The sequence below is a fragment of the Pleurodeles waltl genome, chromosome 4_2 (assembly GCF_031143425.1).
Source record: "Pleurodeles waltl isolate 20211129_DDA chromosome 4_2, aPleWal1.hap1.20221129, whole genome shotgun sequence".
Taxonomy (NCBI): Eukaryota; Metazoa; Chordata; class Amphibia; order Caudata; family Salamandridae; genus Pleurodeles; species Pleurodeles waltl.
This window is the reverse complement of record NC_090443.1, coordinates 35,866,734-35,887,985: the sequence shown is the minus strand read 5'-3', so window position 1 is coordinate 35,887,985 and position 21,252 is coordinate 35,866,734. Positions and strand designations below refer to the sequence as shown.

Below are 21,252 nucleotides of genomic sequence, written 5' to 3'. Positions count from 1 at the left end.
GACTGAGCATTGTCAGAGTTTACACTCTCTGGTGTTCAGAGAGCCCATCAGATGTTCATCCACCTGGGAGATGCCCCGCTGTTCCAGCCATCTCCAGAGGTGCAGAGCCTCCTGGCAAAAGGCCACGGCCATACCCAACCTACTTCTTGCAGTAGCACATGGCAGTGGTGTTGTCTGAACACCTGCACTACCATTCCCTTGAGAGAGGAAGAAAGATTGCCCAGAGCTCCAACAGTTTGGTTTCCGGCAGAGTCCAGACTCCACATCAGATGCTTCTGATCTACACCTCTCCTACATGGCCACCCCAGCCCAGAAGTGACGCATGTGTCACTACTGTCAGATCTGGTTGAGAAAGGGAGAGGGATCTGCCTCGGACCCAGTCACGGTTCATTAGCCACCACTGCAGATCTTGTGCAGTTCCCTCCGAGACCTGGACCATGCTGGAGAGATTCCCCGGATGCTACTCTGACTGGAACTACAGGTCCCACTGTAGAACCCGCATATGCCAACAGACATAAGTAACGAGCAGGATGCAAGAGATTATGGGGCCCAACAGCCTCAGAGTCAGTCTCATTAACATCCAGGATAGAGGCTGAAACACTGGAATCATAGCCTGAATATCCTGGACTTGCCGTTTGGGAGGAGAGGCCTGGAACTGCAGTGTCTAGAATGGCTCAGATGAAAGTGAGCGTCTGAGAAGGAGTCAGGTGCGACTTCAGTACATTGATAATGAACCCCAGTGAGTGCAGGAGAATCAAGATAGTCTGAGGGTGGGGGACGACTACTAGGGGTAAGCCCCCCCTTTAACAGACAATAGTAGAGGTAGGGAAAAGCTGGAACATCAACCCTCTTCCACCATCATCACTTTTGTGAACACCCGAGGGGTGCTGGTAAGGTCAAAAGAGAGCACAGCAAACTGAAAGTGCTCTTGGCCCACTGTAAACAGCAGATAGCATCTGTGGGCAGGCAGGATGGGGATGTGGAAGTATGCATCCTGCAAGTCCAATGCTACTACCAAGTCTCCTGGGTCCAGAGCAGACAGGACTTGAACGAGCATGAGCATTTTGAACATCTCCTTTTTCGAGAAGAGTTTGAGAAGGCGCAGGTCTAGGATAGAATGAAATCCTCCGTCCTTCTTTGGCTCCAGAAAGTAGCAGGAATTAAAAGCCACAACCTACTTTTAATGTAGGCACCCCTTCTATGGCTTCATTGAGACACTGCACTTCTTGATGGAGCAAGGAGAGATGGCCCTCTGTCAGCTGATAATGTGAATGGGTGGCATGGTAGTCGCAAATGGAAGAGAATAGCCCCTTTGGATGATCTGTAGGGCTCAGCGGTCTGATGTCACTGACCATCAGTGGCATATCCTGCCTCCCACTGGGTGCCCATGATCACCAGAGGACAAACTAAATAGGCTTGGAAGCAGAGGTTGTGGGGGTGGTGGGGGTTCAGGAGGAGTTTGCTGGACTGACCAACCTCTGGCTACCTGTCCTGCATTGTCTATGGGACCCACGCCCTCGGTCACGAAAAGGCTGGGAAACCTGTTGGCCGTGGTGGGTGGAGGGAATGGGCACAGATGGAGCTCCCTTATGTGGTCGACAAATGCAGACTGGGATTGGCCAGGGTCCATAGACAAGCCAGTTTCACGTACCAGTTGTTCTGTTCCACATCTGTGAGCTGGTAACCATAAGGGTCTGTAGACCCCTTCCATTTATCTTCTGTTCCAGGCCTATCAAACAAATGAGGAACTGGCTCTGCTCTAGTACGTATGGACCTGGTTGATATCTGGGTTGGTGTTGGACAACACTTATTCGGCTGCATGTGAGAGTCAGGAATAATGCTGGGGTGGCGGTGCCTAGGGGCAGGGCCATTAGCACTGAAGCGGGCACAGAGGAAGGTTGCGTCTTGCAGGTGGCTCTGCTCCAGATCCAGTAAGGGATCCATGGGGCCCGACTTGCGCCAAGTGCTAAACCTCTGCCGTGGGTCCAGTAGTGGCACATCCCACACCCGTGGGCCTCAAAGTGCTCCAGAAGAGGTTGGTCACCCACATATATTAGGCGCATGGTCTCAAAGAACTCTTTCAGCCTGCGGGGGTTGCTAAGGCAAATCGGGGGAAGCGCACAGTAGACCCGGGTCCAGGTTCCACTGACTCACGGGCCCTGGAGTAAGGACACTCCTGCGCTTCATCTGAAGACTTCGACAGACACACTGAAGTCAAAGACCTCTTTCACTTATTGTATTTCTTTTGTTTGTGGGACTTACCTGACTATTTAGATCGCGGCAACAACAGTCTGGAAGGACTTCACGAACAGTCACAGGACATTCCACACAATCTGGGCCTTTTATGTCACGGAGTCGACTGAAGCAGAGCGGAGAGGAGCTTGAGGGAGCACTCCCTCAGCACCTTCGGATGCGTGGTGTGACAGTCCTCGCAGATCTTGGAGTTGTGGTCCCACTCCAGGCACCACAAACACCCCAAGTAGGGTCTCTCACTAACAGTTGCTTGAGACAGGCCCCACATGGTTTGAAACCAGCCGGTTTCTTGGGTGACATACCTCACACCAAGAGAACATTTCTCAAACAAATTTGACAAAATGTTGAACACTGCCAGTCAAAAAGTGATCAGGGGTAGCTCAGACCGGAACAGTGCTATTTGGTGTGGAAAGGAAACAACTGATGTCATCACGCTTGGGTGTTGCCTGTATAGGTCCCCTCACATCACTTCCAGTGTGGCAGACGATGCAGAGTCAAACAATGCCATCTGTCGGCATGGATATTTGGATCTAGTGTGACGCCTGGGAATATGCTAATGTAAGGAATCTGCAGCTTGAAGTCTCAGATATATACTCCACTACAGCCTGGAAAGGAAGTCCTGTCTGTCTGTGAATGGTGTGATAACTGTAGATGGTTAGAGTATCACTGGTGGGGGAACCAGATGTGGTACAATTAGAGTTCTCTTCATGGGTGCTTTTTGGATCTGGTGAACACTCCACATGCAATTAATATGGAAATTCTGAGGCAAAGTCAAAACTGTGAAAAACAAGTTGATTTAAATATTAAAAAACACATTTTTTTTTTAGATAACATTGGCAGTGTCTACATTTAGAAAATACAAAGAGTCTTCCTGAGATCAATCTACTGAGAGCATCACCTGTAGTGTTCCATTCTTCTGGAAAGTGAATAAGAGAAGACATCAATACCTGATTTACAGCCTACCGCCTTTGCATCTGTATTTTACTGGGGAGGGGATGCAATCTTGTACCCATTGTGTTATGATGTAAAACATCATACTTTCATTAGTACATATTTGATAGCTTATTCTTAGGAATGCTTTAGGAGCAGGATGGACTTCTGTCAAGTAAAATACACCAATATTAAATCTTCTCTGCTGGTGATCGGCACTCTTGTACAGTTGTCTCAGGCAGAACGGGGTCATCTCCATGCCTTGATGTACTGGAGTTAATGGTTATATTATACCCTTATATACTACTAGTTTAGAAAGTTTTTTTATTAATATAATCCTGTTCTCGCAGTTCACAGAGGTTCAATTCCACAGACTGGTGAGGCATGTATGTGGTGGCTTTCAGTGGAGTCTGGCGAGAAGGATCAGGAATATACAGCAATCAACAGGGTACAGCATGGAAGGCTAGCTGTCAAGAGCCTGACTATTCACAAAAGCATGTTCTCTGTACAGAATGACAACTGAGAACAAAAGACTCTTGGATGGGGTCAGAGAAAATCTTTCCAAATTCAACAAAAGTCTTAGTCGATGTAGAATGACAGTTGAGTGCTGCAAGGACAACAAAGACCTCTTCTTTTCTGAAGTGAACAGCTATTAATGCTGTGCTGCTGCTAAAGGCGCTCCGGCATTTTTAGGGTTGATGCTAGGCCCTTGTACTGAAAATTCAGGGATCCACATGACACTTCAGTGGGGCTCATTTGGGAAGGTCAGACTGTCACATCAAAATAACCATCCTGGAAGTCTAATGTAGAAGCTCTGTTAGCGTCTGCTCCTTTTCTAGGCCCACAAACCTGAGGCTATCAGATTCAGTCGTCATACAAGTCATGATTTTATCAACTTGCACTCTGTTTAGTGTGTTACCTGAAAAAGACAGGCTAATGACCATCTGCTGCCCCTCTGGTTTCGGTCCTATCGAGCAGTTGGGAAATCTCTCCACCATGACACCAGGCACCCTATCAACAGTTACAGGTTCTTAGTATAGTTTGACACCACTGGCCCTTTCACACAATTTCAGAGGTTATTGCTTCATGCAATTGAGAAAATGTTTGGTGAGACCCACAGGCTAGCTCAGAGATACTTATTACACTTCTCAAAGAGGGTAGAGTAACTTACTGCTCTCATGGCTAAGGGATGGTGGCAAATACCCTTTTCACAATGCACAGAATCCTTTTAGCGTTGTTGTCCAGGGCACTAATGGTAGTATTCCAGGTATGAAAAAGGGTTCTTGTCTAGCAATAAAAATCATGCCAGTCAGCAGGACGCTGATCCCTAAGAAACAACGAATCTTTAGGAGCAGATTTATAGTCTGCCTCTATCTCTGCAGAATCAAGCTGGTAGAAAGAGGCATCAGAGACACATTATATTTAGGTCTGTTGTAGGATCCAGAATATCAGGTATTAAGGATGCAAAGACTGGAGTCGACGAAACTAGAATACTGAGCAGCTGCACAGAATTTGTGGTCATCCCTCCTAATTAAGTGACAATAAGCATCACTGAGAGACGGAAAAAGAGCTGACTGACTATTCTACATCAGAAAATGTAAAAGTGAGACCTCCTCCAAATCTAATTCACACAATAAACTGACACTTGTGGGCACGGAATGGCAAAAATAAATGGGCATCCTGGGGACAGATGTTAGAAGAAGCTGAAGAAGGTAAATTTCAGTAGGGCTCTAAGTGGCAATGGAAATTCTATATGTAAATGTCTATCATAGGAAGATTGCCTATGGAGAGGAATTCTTCTGGAGAATCTTTGAACAAGTCTTATGACCTCTGTTTCTCTCTAGAGTCTTAAATATAACTTTATTTCAAGATATACTGCAGCTGGTGGAATGAGACAAGAACATGCAGCAGGAGAAGGACGCTTAGGAGTGGTTCAGGCAGCGTAAAGTCGGGCACTGGGAAAGGAGAAATGATGTCAGACACTACAGCAGAAGTCCCTGTTTCTTACCGACGTAGACTAAAAGCTGCATTAGTATTTCTGGTCACACCACCACTCCATTCTGTTTGGACTGTAAGTAGAGCGCTTGAGTGAAATAGGGAATCCATGCACTGGTACCCTTAGCCCTAAGGGGATAATGCAGTCCACTTAGACGGTAATAATGGAGCTCTTTGCAAAGGAGACACAGACAGTGCTGTGGAAATAACCAAATATTACACAAAATCATTTCCAATACCTGAAAAGACAGAATGATGCTTATATATCCTGAATGCCTTACATTACAAGCATCAACATGATATGAAGATTACTACCCCCTTGAGTTCTCACCTTCCTTGTGACGCCTGGGTCCAAGAAGCTCTGCAGTTTCTGAATATACGTGTGAGGAGGATTTTTTGCCTGAAATCGTTCCTGCAAAAGAAAAAAAAAAAAAATATTATGAAGTCCAACATGCATTCCTCCAAGGAAGGAATACTTAAACGAGTGAGTGCTAACCTCCAAAAACTTTATATCCCCTTTGCTTCTCTATGTCCTTTGAGCTTTATCTCTGTATTTGAAACTCTTCCATGCCTAAGGTTTGTTAACCACGTCCACCACTCATCTGTTCCAGAATCTGTGCGATATAGCTCAAACCTGCATCAACCACCTTTTTCAATAAGTGTACTGGATACTGTTCCTCCATTACCAACCACATATGCCATGACTTGTGCTCTATAAACCCAGAAAATTACCATCCACCTAAGCCGTGGCCTGAGCAATACAACATTGACATGTATCAACCACATATTCAAAGGCCTGGCTGTATACCACTATCAGCTCCAACATTAACGTCTTAGTGTTCACATCACTTCTGATTTCTAGCAGTTGCTTAACCCAGGGATATTTTATCTCCTGGCTTTATCAAGCATTACTTTCAGCTCTTTTGTATTATGACCTCTTAAATATTACTAGTGACCATCCCAGGACCTCCACCCGGCCTGTATTCAATGACCTCCACCAATCAACGCCCTGACCAAGAACAGTGTGTGGCCACAGTGTTCATGCAATCCCTAACCTCTACTAGTCCCCAAACCCAGAGTTTCTATAACTTGCTATCAGCTTTTGACAACAGTAGTGTTACTATAACCTAGACCCTCTGCAATATAGCTACACAAGTTTTCTTATAATATCTGACCTTATCCAGCCAGCAACCCCAGGGCTCTTGTCCATGATCTCTTCTGATAGTCTATCACTAGGTTCCTATAACCTCCAACCTTCTCTAGTTGCCTGCTCTGCACTATAATAGCCAGTACCTCTACTACTATTCAATGATATTCAATGAAAAGAAAAGGGGTATTAGGCTTCTGCCAGGCCCTTGGAGCTCCTAGCTGAAGTTCATTACAATATACCTGATCGCATATCAGGTCCCACTTCTTCTCATTGTCATATTGTCGAAGCAGCCTGGCCTTGTCAGGAGGAAGATTCATCGAACTCTAAGGAAAGAAAGAAATACAAAAGTAACAATAAAGGACGTCATTGGGCCTCACTTCAAGCCCTGACTTACCTTACATATGGCTCATCTTAGACACATTACTTGCTCACTCTCACCTGTAGACCACAAATCATCACACCACTTGCTCCCACTGACATACTAGGCTGTTTCTCAGATACCTATATCCTCTTTTAACCCATACTGTAGGTTCTCTCCTACACACACACAAGCCCCAAGATACAGTCTGGATCAAAGTACTCTGGACTCAAAGTGTTCAGGTAGGTCTATAAACTACAGACCAAGGATGGAAACACTATTCTGTAAATCTGTTTTCTGTCTCGCTAGCAAAAGTACTAAAGGGTCATAGAATGTCATAAACCTTGGGGCTCATTATGGGGTGGCTTGTGTTTTACCTGAAGATCTATGAGCGCAGGGGATCTCAAAGGTGAGATAAAGACACTCCACACATTTTACCACTTTAAGAAACTGAGACACACTGGAAACCTGCATGCAAAAGTATTTATTATAATTCGATGTACCAGAATTGGATGGATATTGAACAAAGAACCAGTTCCCAAAGACTTGCTATGGATAATGTACAGGGAGCCTGCAATGAGAGATCTTCCTTTTGATTTGCTAGGAGTTTCTCCAAGAGAAAAAATCACTCCAACGTCCTGCTTCTTTAGAACAGGTTAGTGTTTGAAAGGTGGGTGCGGGTGGTACATTTACAGATTTTTGTATGTACTTCTGAGAGTGGAGGATGTCCCAGGGATGTACCAAAGAGCTGCATCCTATCCTGTGTGGTAACATCTCTGGTCTTTCATGGTTTGTCGCATGACAGTTTTCCTCTAAACAAAACTACGACAGATGCATTTTGCTTAATAGATGCATCTGTGATGTGTATGCATTATGGATGAGCCCTAGGGCCCACCGAGGGAGCGGTATTGTACTATACTGTATTACACAATTCTTCATACCGTACTTTCCAAACCCCAAGAAAAGCTTAAAGGGCTTTTCAGGGTGGTCCGGTTGCATTATTTATTTAGTGTTTCATGCCCCTAGCGAGATCACAAATAGTTCCGATTTTCATTAGGGTGTTGGGCACCCACTGGGCTACATGACTGAAAGGTGTTGTTCAGGGAATTCCTTGCGGGATATGCAGAGTGCACTGCTTCAGATGTGTTTTAGGTGCACAACGCTCTGAACGTTTTTGCGGATGAGCATGGATGTTGCATAAAAGTGTGAGAACAGGCGCGGCTGTGCACGCGGATACTTCTTATTTAGAGCGGGCTGTGTCAAAGTTTTAAGCCACCGATGATAATCATTAGGAGTATTACATGAAGTCTTACCCAGGAGTGACAGATGTGCAACCTAACATGGCTCTGTAAGACAAGCAAGAACATTAAAAGGGCACTACCCGGATCGAAAGGTGATCTGTCCATTGGTGGTAAGGTTATTCTACAAAAGCATATTAAACATTGAGTATAATCAGGAGCAGGACACAAGCATACAGTTAAGCCACATAATTTCCTTAAATTTCATCTAAACCTTAACCTAAATCCAAATCTTAACTTTCTCTCCAACTCCAAAACATTTTGTATCACAACCCTTATGTTAAAACCTAATCCCTTTGCTAACCCCTAGTTTCACCCATAAACTAAATCTAGTCTTTCACTCTCACTATCTCAAAGCCTAAGCCGCACTGTAACCTTTATGTTATCTCTCACCCTAATCACCTTAATCCTTACTCTCCCTTTCACCCAAACCTAACTGTTTTTCTACTCCAAACCCTGGCATACCTTTCTTCAAAACTCTCTGTCTTTCATTTCCCATTGATTTTTCGAACCATGTACTTAAAGCCAAATGATTTGCACCAGTGACGGATTAACTCTTAAAATTATAAAAAGCCCTCCCCTTTTACAAAATGTAAAACCACGCATCTACGATGCCCTAAAGTACTTCGACTGTGCTGCCTGCTGCTAACAAACATTTTATTGCCACTCCAACAGCCAAGAAAGAGTCCAGAGCCTTTGTAATGGTTTTATGTTGGTGCTGCGGCACTAAAGCCATAGTAGGCTAGGTTAACGTATTAAAGGTCCTAGAAACAGCACCGGTGCCACGCCCACACTCGTCCTGCCTGCGCACACACTACACTGAACGGCAGGCTTGGTGACTTCTGCTGGTCAAACAAGTGGTGACCTTTGTCAATCACATGAGGTCCAAGGAACGTCTACAATGGGCTCCTGAAACAGGTTGATTAGCAGGCACACACATGGCAAACTAGTGTCAGGTGAACACATTTAAAGCACAAATTTGGAAACCCAACCAAACATTAAAAAAAATAATGTTGGTGTCTAGAACAAGATCCACAGCAGGCTTCAGATAAATTATTGATTTGGTTACTGTATGTGGTGCAGTATCCTAAGGCAATACGCCAGCATCTGCCCTACACCCGTCTACCTGACAATAAGGGGCTAAGGATTTAGATAAACTGTGTTTAGCCTCCAATCATACCACACAGGTTGAGCTTCTGAAAGCACAATCCATGAAAAGGAGCAACATTTCCACTGCTTGACAGATCTACATATATGATTTAGGATCCCCACAAAAATGTACTTCTACTACTGGTGTTTCCAATAGAACTAAGAAGGATTATACGGATGACTGAACCACCGCTAACTGTGGTTTAGGTTTCCACTCTGAAGACCACATTACTAAAGGACCCTGCACACAGGCTTAACTAGGTAGCATATTAATGATGGTCCGTTTAAATCACCTGTTCCATTGACCAGTGACAGCTTTCGTTCACGGTATCTGCTTAATGGATAGGAAAGTTGACTTCCATACTGCAGGTGAGAGTCAACATCAAGCTGTATGAATGGTCTATTGTCTTTGCTCTGTAGCCTGGCAGGAGCATCTGACTTCCATTTTGCAGTGTGTAAAACAGCATATAAGGAAGCAGTAACGTAGATGAGTATGGAATAGTCACATGATGCCCACACTTGAAAATAAAAGTTCAAGTTAAACTCAATTCCACTTTTACTGGCAACCAATGCAGGAACTTCCTGACCAAGGTAATATATCTCAGCTTATGAACCCTCAAAAGCCATGCGGCAGCGGCCAGCTGGGCAAGTTGTGACGATGAATGAGCTCACTTGGCAAGCTTGCATACAATATTCTACAGTAATCTGGTTGGGAGATTATACTTGTGTCGTGGATTACTGAACAGACAGTTACCATTACCATGGCTGGATATGTCTCAGTTGATTTATTTTGGGGGAACGGTTTTTAAAGCCACCCTAACTTGAGGGACCAATGCCCTCCAAATGTTTACCTTGCGCGAAGTCTGAAAATGTTGTTAAAAACATGCATGCATGAAACACTGCACTGGCAGTGAAGGGGATGTCTGTTGTACAGGCACTTTTGATGACTTTCTTTAAAGCGCTCCGGCAACCACATTCTTGCAGCAGTTGTAGGAAACTGGAGTATTATGTAGTGAGACTGGTTGGGTCTCAATATGCAATACCCTTATAAAACCCCAAAAAGGGTCCTTTTGATTCATGGTAGTAAATCAGTAACTCCCTAGCACAGTCCTGGTACTGTGGCATGGAGCAGTCAGGTTTTACTAGAGGAACATGTGTTAAGCATTTCATAGTAGCAACATGGACGATAAGTAAATGACAAGTCTCGAAAGAAATCAGACACCAACTCTTATAAATAGAGGAGATTTTCATATAAATGTAGACACTAAAACGAACACATTTAGATCAGTATAACTGGAGTTATGGATTATAGAAGGAAAAATAAATCAGTGCATGTCACAACTGTTAAACTTTAACACTGAGGTCAATGGAGAAAACAGCTAGTGACAATCAGTCTCTTTCAGGTCCATTCCAGTGGAAACCACTGGGGGTTAAAGTGATGCGGGTCCAGGGACCAGGGTTCAGCAGTCAGTACAATTTTACCTGGCTCATAGGGCTCTGGTGCACAGTTGTCATGGCTGTCCTTGGTGCCGAAAGCGGGAGCCACAGTTGCTGGACAAACAATCCGGTGAGACTCGGTCACTTGCAGGTCGAGTTCCACAGAAGCCACAGGGGGTAAAGATGGTGTGGGTCTCTGGACCAAGGTTCACCAGGCAGTACAACTTTATCTGGCTCATACAGCCAGTTCTGGCTGTCCTGGGTGCTAAATGCAGGTGTTGGTTTAACCACTTAAAGACTGTGCTGGTGAGGAAACGGATGCAAAAACTCGACAACTGAGCCATTGAGGTGGATGACTGAAGGTGCTGTCGAGTTCCCTCGAGGTGCAGTGCCGGACAAAAGGTAGAAGTAGCCAGACTGGCCACCAACAAGCCTTGGCAGCTGCAAACACAGCGTACCGTTACGATGACATCCTGGAGTCAGGGGGAAACAGTAGCCACCTGTAACTTGCTGGAGGTCAGGACTACTTTTCCCACAGAGCACTAGACCATTTACTTTTAAGCAATCCCTCTGCGGGCCCGATGGCCAGTAATTCTTTGGTTCCGGGAGCGTGCTTTTATCTGCAGGATGCAGGGCACTACTACCTCTAATCCAAGGGAGTCCTGGAGCTGCCGTTGGTGCTCAGAGAAGGTATTCTTGCCTCTGGAACTGGTCTCTAGTCCAGGACGAGTCGCAGTCATGCAGTTGCAGGGTGGTTGACACAGATGCAGAGTATCGTGCCTTTGCTTTGTGCAGGTCAGATTGAAGGTTCTAGTGTCAGGGTACCCCCTTAAAAGCCTAGATTAAGAAGTATTAGGGGTGTGGGAGCAAGTAGCCAATGGACTACTAGCCCTAGTAGATATTCCACCCCTGAGGCGACCACATCCGGGGGGGGTGTGTGTGTCTCCTTTTCTATCCGGAACCCCCTATTTTGCAACTTTTCAAAATGGCAAACCCCATCCTCAGCTGTACAGACCTTGCAGCAGACCATAGGGGTGTGGCTAACCTGTTGGGGGTTTACGCCTCCTGACTACCTAATTTACTCTTGGGGCGGGAAGTGACACCTCAAGCCCAGGCTGGCTTTTTTTTCTGACTCCTGCGAGTGTTCACACCTCCTCGAAGAGGGTAAGATTTCTGTCTTGGTGGCAGCAGCTACAGACTGCCAGCCCGGGCACAACAAAGGGTGGGGCAACCTCTAAGGTAGCCACCTGGGTGCATATCACATTATATCTGACTCTGGAATAAAGTCAGGTTTAATGATACAAGTCGTTTGATACCAAACATGACCCTTTTCAGCAGGGCCATAATGGAGAACTCAGGATGGCCAGGTGCCGGCCAATGTTAGCCTATGGCCCCTCACTTATAGCAGCTCTTAGTGTAAAGAGACTACTATATGGACATATAAGCTTGCCCTGCTATGTTCACACCTTTAATATAATGCATCTTGCCTCCTGGGCTTAAGAGGCCTACCTTAGGGGTGAATGGCATAAATTAAAAGTCGTGCTTTGATCTTGACCTTGCCACACACAGTGAGGGCAAAGTCGATTTGGAGTAGTTTGCACTATTCCTGCAGTCTCTAACGGCGGGCCTGCTGTAATATATTCACTTGGGTCATCCAGGGTGGCACCAGTAGTACTTCACATCCCGATGATCCATTTAACTCCCATGCCCTGGGTACCACTGGTACCATTTACCAGGGACTTAAGGGGGTTTACAGTCCTTGCCAACTGGGAATACCAATTCTCATACATCATATTTATTTAGGGAGAGAAGCTAGGACCTGGCTAGAAGGCTCCAGAGCACTTTCAGTCATAACCATCAGCACTGGGGCAAAAAGTGTGGGAGTGACCATACAAAAAAGGCACTTCCCTACAGTGGGCTGTATACCTTACCACAGGTTTACTGTTCTTAATTTAATGGTGCTTATTATATCAGCCTAGCTGCAATGAAATAGTGACTAAACCCAGGGGAGTCACCCCTGCAACTGGCAGGTCGTGCACAGCAGAGACTTTATCACCTGCAGGTATATTGTGCCTTTTAAAATTTGCAAAGATGCCAGAGGTGAACTCCCTTCCCCCGCATTATCCTTTCTAACCAGGGGCAGAGCACCAAAATGTTTGCTCCAAATTAAGTAAAGTATTATAGATTGGGTCACTGCACTCGTGGTGAGGGACATTTAGTTTAGCAGGCCTTTTATCCGAAATGCTGTAGCTACTGTAATCTGCAACCAGGAATTCAAAATGTCATTGCTGGATTTAACAAATCAACTCTGTCAACCGGTGCCAAGCAACAGTGTGCCATACAGCCCAGCTTAAAATAAATCTACCAAAAAGGCCCGGTTCCCGGCATTGCACAGTACTGGGTGTCTGCACGCATTCCCAAGGAGAGGCAAATCAGGGCTTAAAGCCGACTGGAACAAAATGTGAAAGGTCATGCGTGTTAAATAACGGCCATCGTTGCACTGGTGGTTTACAATCCCTTTACGTAGACTATATGTCTGAGGATCATGGAGTCCATGCACAACGATGCTGCTTATTGCTTTTTAAGATTATTCTGCATAACTTATGGTGGAAAAGCCTGGCCCTAGGTGTATGTATATGTATGCATGCATGTATAGAGCTCTCAACTTTTCCCCCCCCCCGTTTGTAAAACTCTCCTTTATACCGTGATTGAGGGCCGGGTGGCTTCTGTATGAAGAGAATACTTGTGAATTTAAGAAAAACATAATAACATGTGTCGACGAATCGCCTGTTGCATCGGTTTAGGCCTTAAAAGTTAAAGATCTTGAGTATGTTATTAGAAATAAAAAAAACTGTCCTTCTAAAAGTCCCACTTTTGCCCGAGGCACCATTCAGCCATATTTGCTAAAACGTTACAGATAAGCACTGTGCTCTTACTTTCAATATTTCACAAATTTTTAGGTCGCATGATTTCCCAGAATTCAAATTAAAAACAAACTTAGAAATTGCAATACATTGTGAAAATTACATTTTCAAACTTAGTCCTCACACAACATACCCAAGAGAGTTGATATTTGTATCACTCCTTTCACAGAAGCAGTTGCTGCCGGCAGTAGACTTTAGGGCCTTACTTACAGTTTGTCAAGGGATGGTCCATCATAAAACATGGCGGGTGTCTCGTCCACCATATTAGACAAGCATTTCGGCCTACGGCACTTTGAATACGGCGGACAGGATATACTTAATGTTTTAACATAATATTCTATCCACCAAACTCCAAAACGGGCCCCTAGAGCCCAATTTAGAGTTCGGTGCACAGGGTACTCCACTGCAATGGCGGAGCATCTTGTCTGCCGAACTCTTGATCCGCCCATCAATTCTGAGACAGGCAGCCCCGCCAGATTCACACCAACAGAGTAACATTTTCTGTCTGGGTACACCTTCCTCAGACACCGATAGCCCAAAGGAGTACAGGCCATCGGAAGTAAGCCATACAACCGTGGGGTTTTGGTTTTACTGTCTCTCAGCCAGCAATATCCTGGCAGTGAGGGACAGTATTTTTTTTTTTTTTAATTACACTCAGACCATGGGAGAAAACTCCCATTGTGTCGGGGCAGCTATGCTTTTCCTTTTCCAAGAGCAACTGCTTTGGGGCTTTGTTCTCGGAAAAGAAAAAAAACTTTAAGATGTTTGGTGTAAATATCTGCCACCAATAACGGACGCATATCAAACTTTTACACCTCTTTGTATAAACCGCTATAGAGGCTGTTCATACAAACACAGAATTCACTGCCCAAAAGGATAAAACGTTTGCCTTCTTTGTGAATCGAAAATTCTGTACTTCAAAAGTCCCCATCATGAGACCAATATGACAAGCACTATTTCAACTAAGGAGAACCTCCTGGAAAGTAAATGCAATTACGAATAAAAGCAGTTCCTCAAATTCAAATTTCATACTATGATTTAAAACGGCAGCTCGAGCAAAATTAAATGTAAAATGCTAGACAGAGAGAATATAATTCTATTTTTTTTCCGTTTGCATGATTATTTTTCCCCACTGGTTCGGTCTCAGAAAAAAATTCTTATCCACGACTGCTGTTAGGTCGTGCACTAGTGGGAAGACAAACTTTTGGAGTTCGGACACCATGACGCCCAGTCAGAGGTAAAATGCTGCTGAAACGAGGGTTGGCAGTGCCTGCAGACAGACCCATCAACCATGCTCTGGCTAATGTGCAGGAAGGTGGCTGTGGATAGATCGGAGCACCTGTAGCCGGCAGGACAGGAGTCAGCACAGCCTGAAAGAAGTCCTCCATAGCAAAACATCTAGAGGCGAGAAACCACATGTGATAGCCGTCCCGTTTCACCAGTAATGGCGCAGGTCAATATAAATGTCCTGCCCACACCTATGACATACAATATCAATTATCAGTTCAACCAAAGTTCAGGACCACCAGTCTCCATGAGGTTGTGCAAGCAGGACTACAATCTAATGAGACCCTAAGTGAACATGTCACTGTGGCATGTGTGCTTTCCAATTGCACGGGGCTATAGAGCCTTCCTCCTGCTCGTCCGGGCCTGGAGCTTTGCTTGCAGACTCGTACAGGGATGGGTATCCTCCTTCTCTTCTACATAAGAGTTTTTTAGTAAAGTCTGAAGAAATTATGTATTCCTTTAGCTAAGAGATTTGGAAAATGTAATTACAGGGTTGAGAGTTGTGGGGACATTATTCATGGTCTCGGGCTTCCTCTTGGAATTTACAGGTCATGTTTGGTAGAGGTGGTGGGATTGAGCTAAATTATTTGCAAGCATCCCCATTTTTAAACTACGGTCAGCATTACTGTTTGTACTTTATTGGTTATATTGGTTGCGGATTCCCATTACTTCTGGGCTAGTCTGAGCCTCTGTTACGCCAGAACGTCCATTTCAGGGAGCCGTGTTATGCAGTTAGTAACATTCTTCCTTTTCTTCACTGACCGCTTGAGGTTATGGAGCTAACCATCTTGCCCTTCCTGTGGATCTTTCACTTCCCTTTTGGTCAATCTTGGCGGGTGCGGTCACTGGAGAAAGTGGGTGGGATGCCCGAGAAGTACAATTATAACAGTTCAGAAAGCCCATATTAATTACTCTGCCTGACTAGACGTAAACGAGGACGTGTTGACATAGCTGATGCCCCCTTTACTGTGGGGAATCCAGGTAGCAGGCTACGGGATGATTCCTGGGGTGGTCACAATCTTGTTGCGAATGACCTCAGCTGCGATCTCAACAAATCGGTATCCTTGGCTCAGCTTTGTTAGCATAAACTGAGCTTCAATGCAAACCTTCTGAGAAAAGCAAGTGGGATATTGCGTAAAGCAAAAACAACCAATCAATAATAGTTACCAAAGTAAAGTACATGAAAGTCCCGCCCTGTATTAAAAATATATTCTAAAAATTGCAAAACAAGAAAAATACGAAACAATGCACAAAGGTATAGAAAGTCAGTTCAGCTGACCAGGAGATATTAAAGTTCAAACTGTTCCCACTACGGACTTCAGCCACCTGACATTATTCAATGGGAAAAGGTCAAAATCCTCAAACAAATGACTTGAGCGGGGTATGGTGGAAGCACAAATGTTGGTGCTTCGGCAGGTCAAGGAATGCACTTTCAGCCCTAGACATTTCTTTGAGGAAGAATCAGTCAAAAAGACAGTTTGTATCACATATAGTGGGTGTGAAGTTTAATCTACACAAGAATGGCTTCAAGATCACCTTTGCAGGCACAGTCAAGAAGAACCAGCCAGTCAAAGACTTGGAAAAGATACTCCCCCATCAGGTGAAGTCACATTTTTAGGTCGAACGTGCAAGCCCTTTGACCTGCTGTCAGTATTGTGGGCTTTTAACCCTGCCCATAACTTTCACTCGTTCGTGAGCTTGCCTTTCAAAAATCCCTTGATATCATTGGTAAATGCTTTACGTTTGTCTTGCCTTGGGGCGGTTTTGTTACCGCCTTGCAGACTGACCCTGTTACATGGATAATTGCATCATTGCATGATTGCAGATGTACTTAAAACATGGGGGAACTACGTTTTTTCTTTTGTCTCTCACCTTCCTGCTGCATAGTGGCCATGGCACTCACAGAGCCAACAGCACGAACTCCATCGGCAGTATATATGATTTTGTGTTTGCTATTTATGTTGACTGCTTTGTTCAGTCCCAATATGGAAGCACGATCACATACACGCACTTTGATTGCAGACGGTTTTAATCTAAACGTTTGCAAGTTACAGAGTTGTTCTGCTGCGCATGTGTCAGGCAAGCAAAATGCACTACGCTAGCGTGGTGCTGTCACTTTATGGTCAAGGAAGTTTACATCGGAATTCCAGGCATGCCAGACTGCGCCTGCATAGTGAGATAACCAATGCACCATTTTGCCTGGGTTTGAATATTAGGTGCAGGGAGGTGTACGGAACTTCATTCCTGCGGACCCACAGATCCCTGACATCCTTTCAGAAGGAGGTAATGCTTGGTGCCTCTTATCATACCACAGTGGTGACCGTTGAATCCAAAATGGTCACCTGTTTAGAAGTTGGCCTGCCACGCTTGTTACAGCTTGACATGGATTATGTCTCTTACTGAGCACAGGGAACTCCCTACACTGGCAGAACTAACACCACCCACCACTGGAGCATGCAGCTACCAGAGTAGCTTTCGGGTTCAGGATGTAGTTTGCAGCTGGGCTTCTCTTTAACCACTGCTTCTGTGATTTAATCGCACCGTGTACATTTAGGGGACTCCGCAGACCCCCTAGGTGCCCAAAACTTAGAGGCCGGTTATGGACCACACCTTGTAATGTTATAGGAAGGGCAACAAACCAACCCATTTCTGATGCATGTCACTTCTGTGGCAATCATTAGCAGCATGCCAACAGTAAGCGCTTGGTGCATTTTGGTAAAAAATACAAATATCTTTACGTTCACTCTATGTTACACTGTATTCAGGTCACTTTTTAAAAAAAAGAAAGCGCCCCATCTGCACTGGCTAATGTGGTTGGCGAAAGATCAACTGTCAAACTTGACATTTTCTTTTACACTGATTCAACTTTCGTTGTTTGAGTTTTTGCATGCAGATCCAGTTAAGAATTTACAACACCAATGGCTCCAACTCAAGCAAATGTGAGACCCACTACATTGCAAATGCTTGTTCTAAATAGGTGTGGCAAGGTTCCCTGGGTCCTCCAGACATAGTCTGCAAAATATTATAATCTTACCATTACAGTACAATAAGTGCAAAAGGTACCCATAAAACCCAGTCCATCTGGAACAATTTCTCCCAGATAGAGGTTCAACAGGAAGTATGGCAACTCTACTGAAGTTTCCTCCAGAAGCTGAAAGGATGTGTTCCCCTCACTCCTCCCTTCCTCATGCTAGAACTAACACTCAGTGGCTACAGGATGGGGTTTAAAGGGTGACACACAGGTATGCCACGAGTATCCCATTCATCCTTTCTCAACTCAACTGTGTGATGTAATCCAATTCATTTGAGTCTTGTTTTATGGTTGTAGAAGACTCAGAAATCACATCCCGTCCAAATCAAAAATTGCAACTGCCTCTCCTGTGGAGCAAGACAGCAGCTGGACAGCGACCCAACTACGTCAAAAGAATTCCACTAATCTATGAGGAAACTAGATTCAATTACTCCAGGAATTCATGGGGCCATACTGTGCAAACACCAATCGGTTGATTTAAAAAAACAAAACAAAAAAACAAAAAAACACATCAACTGTTAGTTTTGGCTTACACCTGGTCAACAGATTTCAGACAAGTCCCTGGGAATCTCTTACCATTACATTATAATTTTGACAGGACCGCTATGATGGGGAGTAAAAAAAGATAACTCACTGAATAGCTTTCTACATAAACCACACCTCAAAATGATCGGATTAACTATTTAACCAACCTGGTTGGATAAAATACAAAAACCTATAACTTTTTCACCAAATGAGTGTTAAAATCAGACATCACATTTGTGAGTTTTAACCCAGAACCCATAAACTATCAGAAATGCATTTGAACAATTATCACTAGTTCAGAGATCCTAATTTACTTGGCATTTCACTTTAGGAGAGGGGCACCTACAGGAAGGGACTTTACATCATCTTACGAGGCACAGTTGACAGTCAGACATTTTTGGATGTAGAGAAATAAACAATATTCACCAGCCCCATCAGTCAAGTTGCACATATGACTAGACCATTTATATTCAACTTTAACATTAACATTAATGTTAATAATATTGGAAGCATAATGTCAGCAGTGATCTGCCACAGTATTAGGCCAGTCAACTGTTAACAAGGGCTGCACTGCGTTGTGAATGAAACATCATTTTAAACAAGCATTCAGAGGTTGGGCCTTGTTTTGAGACAAAGATACAAGTTACTCAGTTTCGACCATAGAGCGGAAGGACAGAGAAAGCTGCACAGCAGAAAATGTTGGCATCCTGTAGTGTGATTCATATCAGACAGTTCGAGGGGAACAGTGGGAAGGATTGAGGCAACCACAGGATACGTTGGATGGAGTGATGGAACAAAACAGAGAAGGGATCATTTGGAGGGACTGACGCAGCACAAAGTAACAAGCACTGGCAACGAATACGGGTCTGGAACAGACTACGAGATTTTTGGCTTTGTCAATTCTTGTTTTGTCATTTAAAAAAAAAATCTTTATTATTGAGGAAGCTGCCACATACTCATAAATGATACATTATGATTAAATATATATCCACACACACAGGCTAAAAGCTCAAATATTTTTTGTTTTCCAAAAGCACATTTTGCCATAGTAGCCTCTAGCATCAAATTGATCTCCTTTGTGATATGTGCCCCGTGTGAAAAAAAGAGCCGAGTGCCAGAGAAGTTTGTCATTCGCTTAAGTGGGCTGACCAACTTTCCTATGCTCGAGGGAGCAAAATAAAAATGTGAATGACAAAGAATTGGCCAGTGGATGAAGAGAGCTGGCTGATCGCTTCTGTAAGTAGGCATAAAAATGTCTTTGCTAACGCCAAACAAACAGAGAAATCTGAAAACCAGCGGTAAGGGGGTAGAGAAGCTATAAGTGAAATTAAATAGAGTGGAGGCAAGGATAAGGGTAAACAATTAGAGTAGTAAGAATGGAATGAACTGGATAAAAGGAAAAATGAACGAGGTGAAAGGAATGTACTAAAAAAGCAACAGAGAGGAGACACAAAGACTTAATGGAGTGAACAGAGGCAGCATGCGCAAAGGAATAACAGTGGTATGAACAGCTCAACAGATGGGGCGCAGAAGAGAACAACAGATGGGATTGGAGAAACATCATAAGGGTCAGGATGGGTTCGGTGAAATCGAGACACACCTGTCAAACAACTTTCAGGCTTTTAAGAATGTGATCTCATTCAAGTTAATAATGAATTAAGTTTTTGGAGGGTGCGACAGGTTTGAAGAGTGGGTGACCCCACAAAAGTCTATGGAGGCATTTTGTCAAGAAAGTGATTTTGAGACAAAAGAGAGACATCCGCCGAATGAGGGGATTTGACAAAGTTGAATGGATTTGAAAGCTAGGAGGGATGAGAGCATATAAGAAAGGTTGAGGGACAGGTGGGGCGTGGCTAGCCTGGCCAAGATGGCAGGCGGTTAAATTACGGCTCCGCCCGTGCCTCGGATTTATCCTTTTTAATAGGTCCCGCTTGGGGTCAGTGATAGAGATCGCGGGCCAGGCGATCATCGTGGACCCAGGCGCGGCGGCTGGGGACTGACTCTTGGGCCCTGGGGGTGATTGGTGCGGAGATCGCGCCCCGCTGAGAGCCGGCAGCGATGACTGGGAGGAGGCCTGCAGATCAGGAGCGCTCGGCCCGGAGACGGTGCACATGAGAGCCGGAGACAGAGTGGCATGTGAGCCACTTGGGCGTCTGACCTGAGGACGAGGCAAGCAGCGATCACTGATTTCAGCGAAGAAAGGCGTGCCATGCAGGTGCGATGATGGCTTGTTCCCGACTAACAGAGCAGTGACAACGGAGAGCGGTGGGAGCTGGCAGCGGCCCGGGTGTAGCAGGGAGGTTGTCAAATAACAAAGAAACGCATTTAAATTTGCGTGTAGAAGAGTTTATTCATACCAAAGGGACCCACGCACATAGCTGCCTCTCCGTCCTGTCGTAACAGTCAACTCGGGACTGAGTTGCTCGCACTCCAGAACGAAGAGAAGCAACCAATGAAACAAGGGTTCCATCGGAACCATGCGCGTGAAACATACAAAATAAATAACATGGCACAATACAATATTTGAAAGAAGATTAAAAGTAAATTACATATTACAACATCTCCCTCCTTTATAATAAAAAACAATAAAACACTAAGACAGAATAAAATCTCTAAATTTAACAGGTAAGTTAACTTGTCTCGAACTTCTAGTAGTAACACATTTAGAATGAGCCTCATTCATGCATTTGTCACTATCAGGACTTGAACCATTATCAACAGTTTGATGATCAGAATTAAAATTCGGAACCTCAGAATCATGCAAATGATCTGAATCCAAATTATTAGATTTCAAAGACCCATTACATTCAAATTCTTGTAAATCTGTCGACAACATTGACCCTTCGTCATGTTTTAAATGAGACATGCTCCTGAAAATCTTTAATTGCTCCAAATTAATAGGAATTACACAAGTT

The 21,252-nt window shown here is 44.4% G+C and overlaps 1 protein-coding gene across 5 annotated transcripts in view; it reads right to left on the bottom strand.

Moving 5' to 3' along the window:
• Positions 1 to 21,252, bottom strand: part of FMNL3 (formin like 3) — a 229,453-nt gene that overhangs the window by 102,898 nt on the left and 105,303 nt on the right. For all 5 annotated transcript variants that reach the window (XR_011202594.1, XM_069230516.1, XM_069230518.1 and 2 more), the window contains exons 2-3: positions 6,568 to 6,651; positions 5,510 to 5,590 (exon numbers count right to left, since the gene is read on the bottom strand). Coding sequence is in view for 4 of the 5 variants with exons in the window: in XM_069230516.1 (XP_069086617.1) it covers positions 5,510 to 5,590; positions 6,568 to 6,651 (165 nt within the window). In the remaining variant the exon portion in view is untranslated. The remainder of the gene's footprint in view (positions 1 to 5,509; positions 5,591 to 6,567; positions 6,652 to 21,252) is intronic.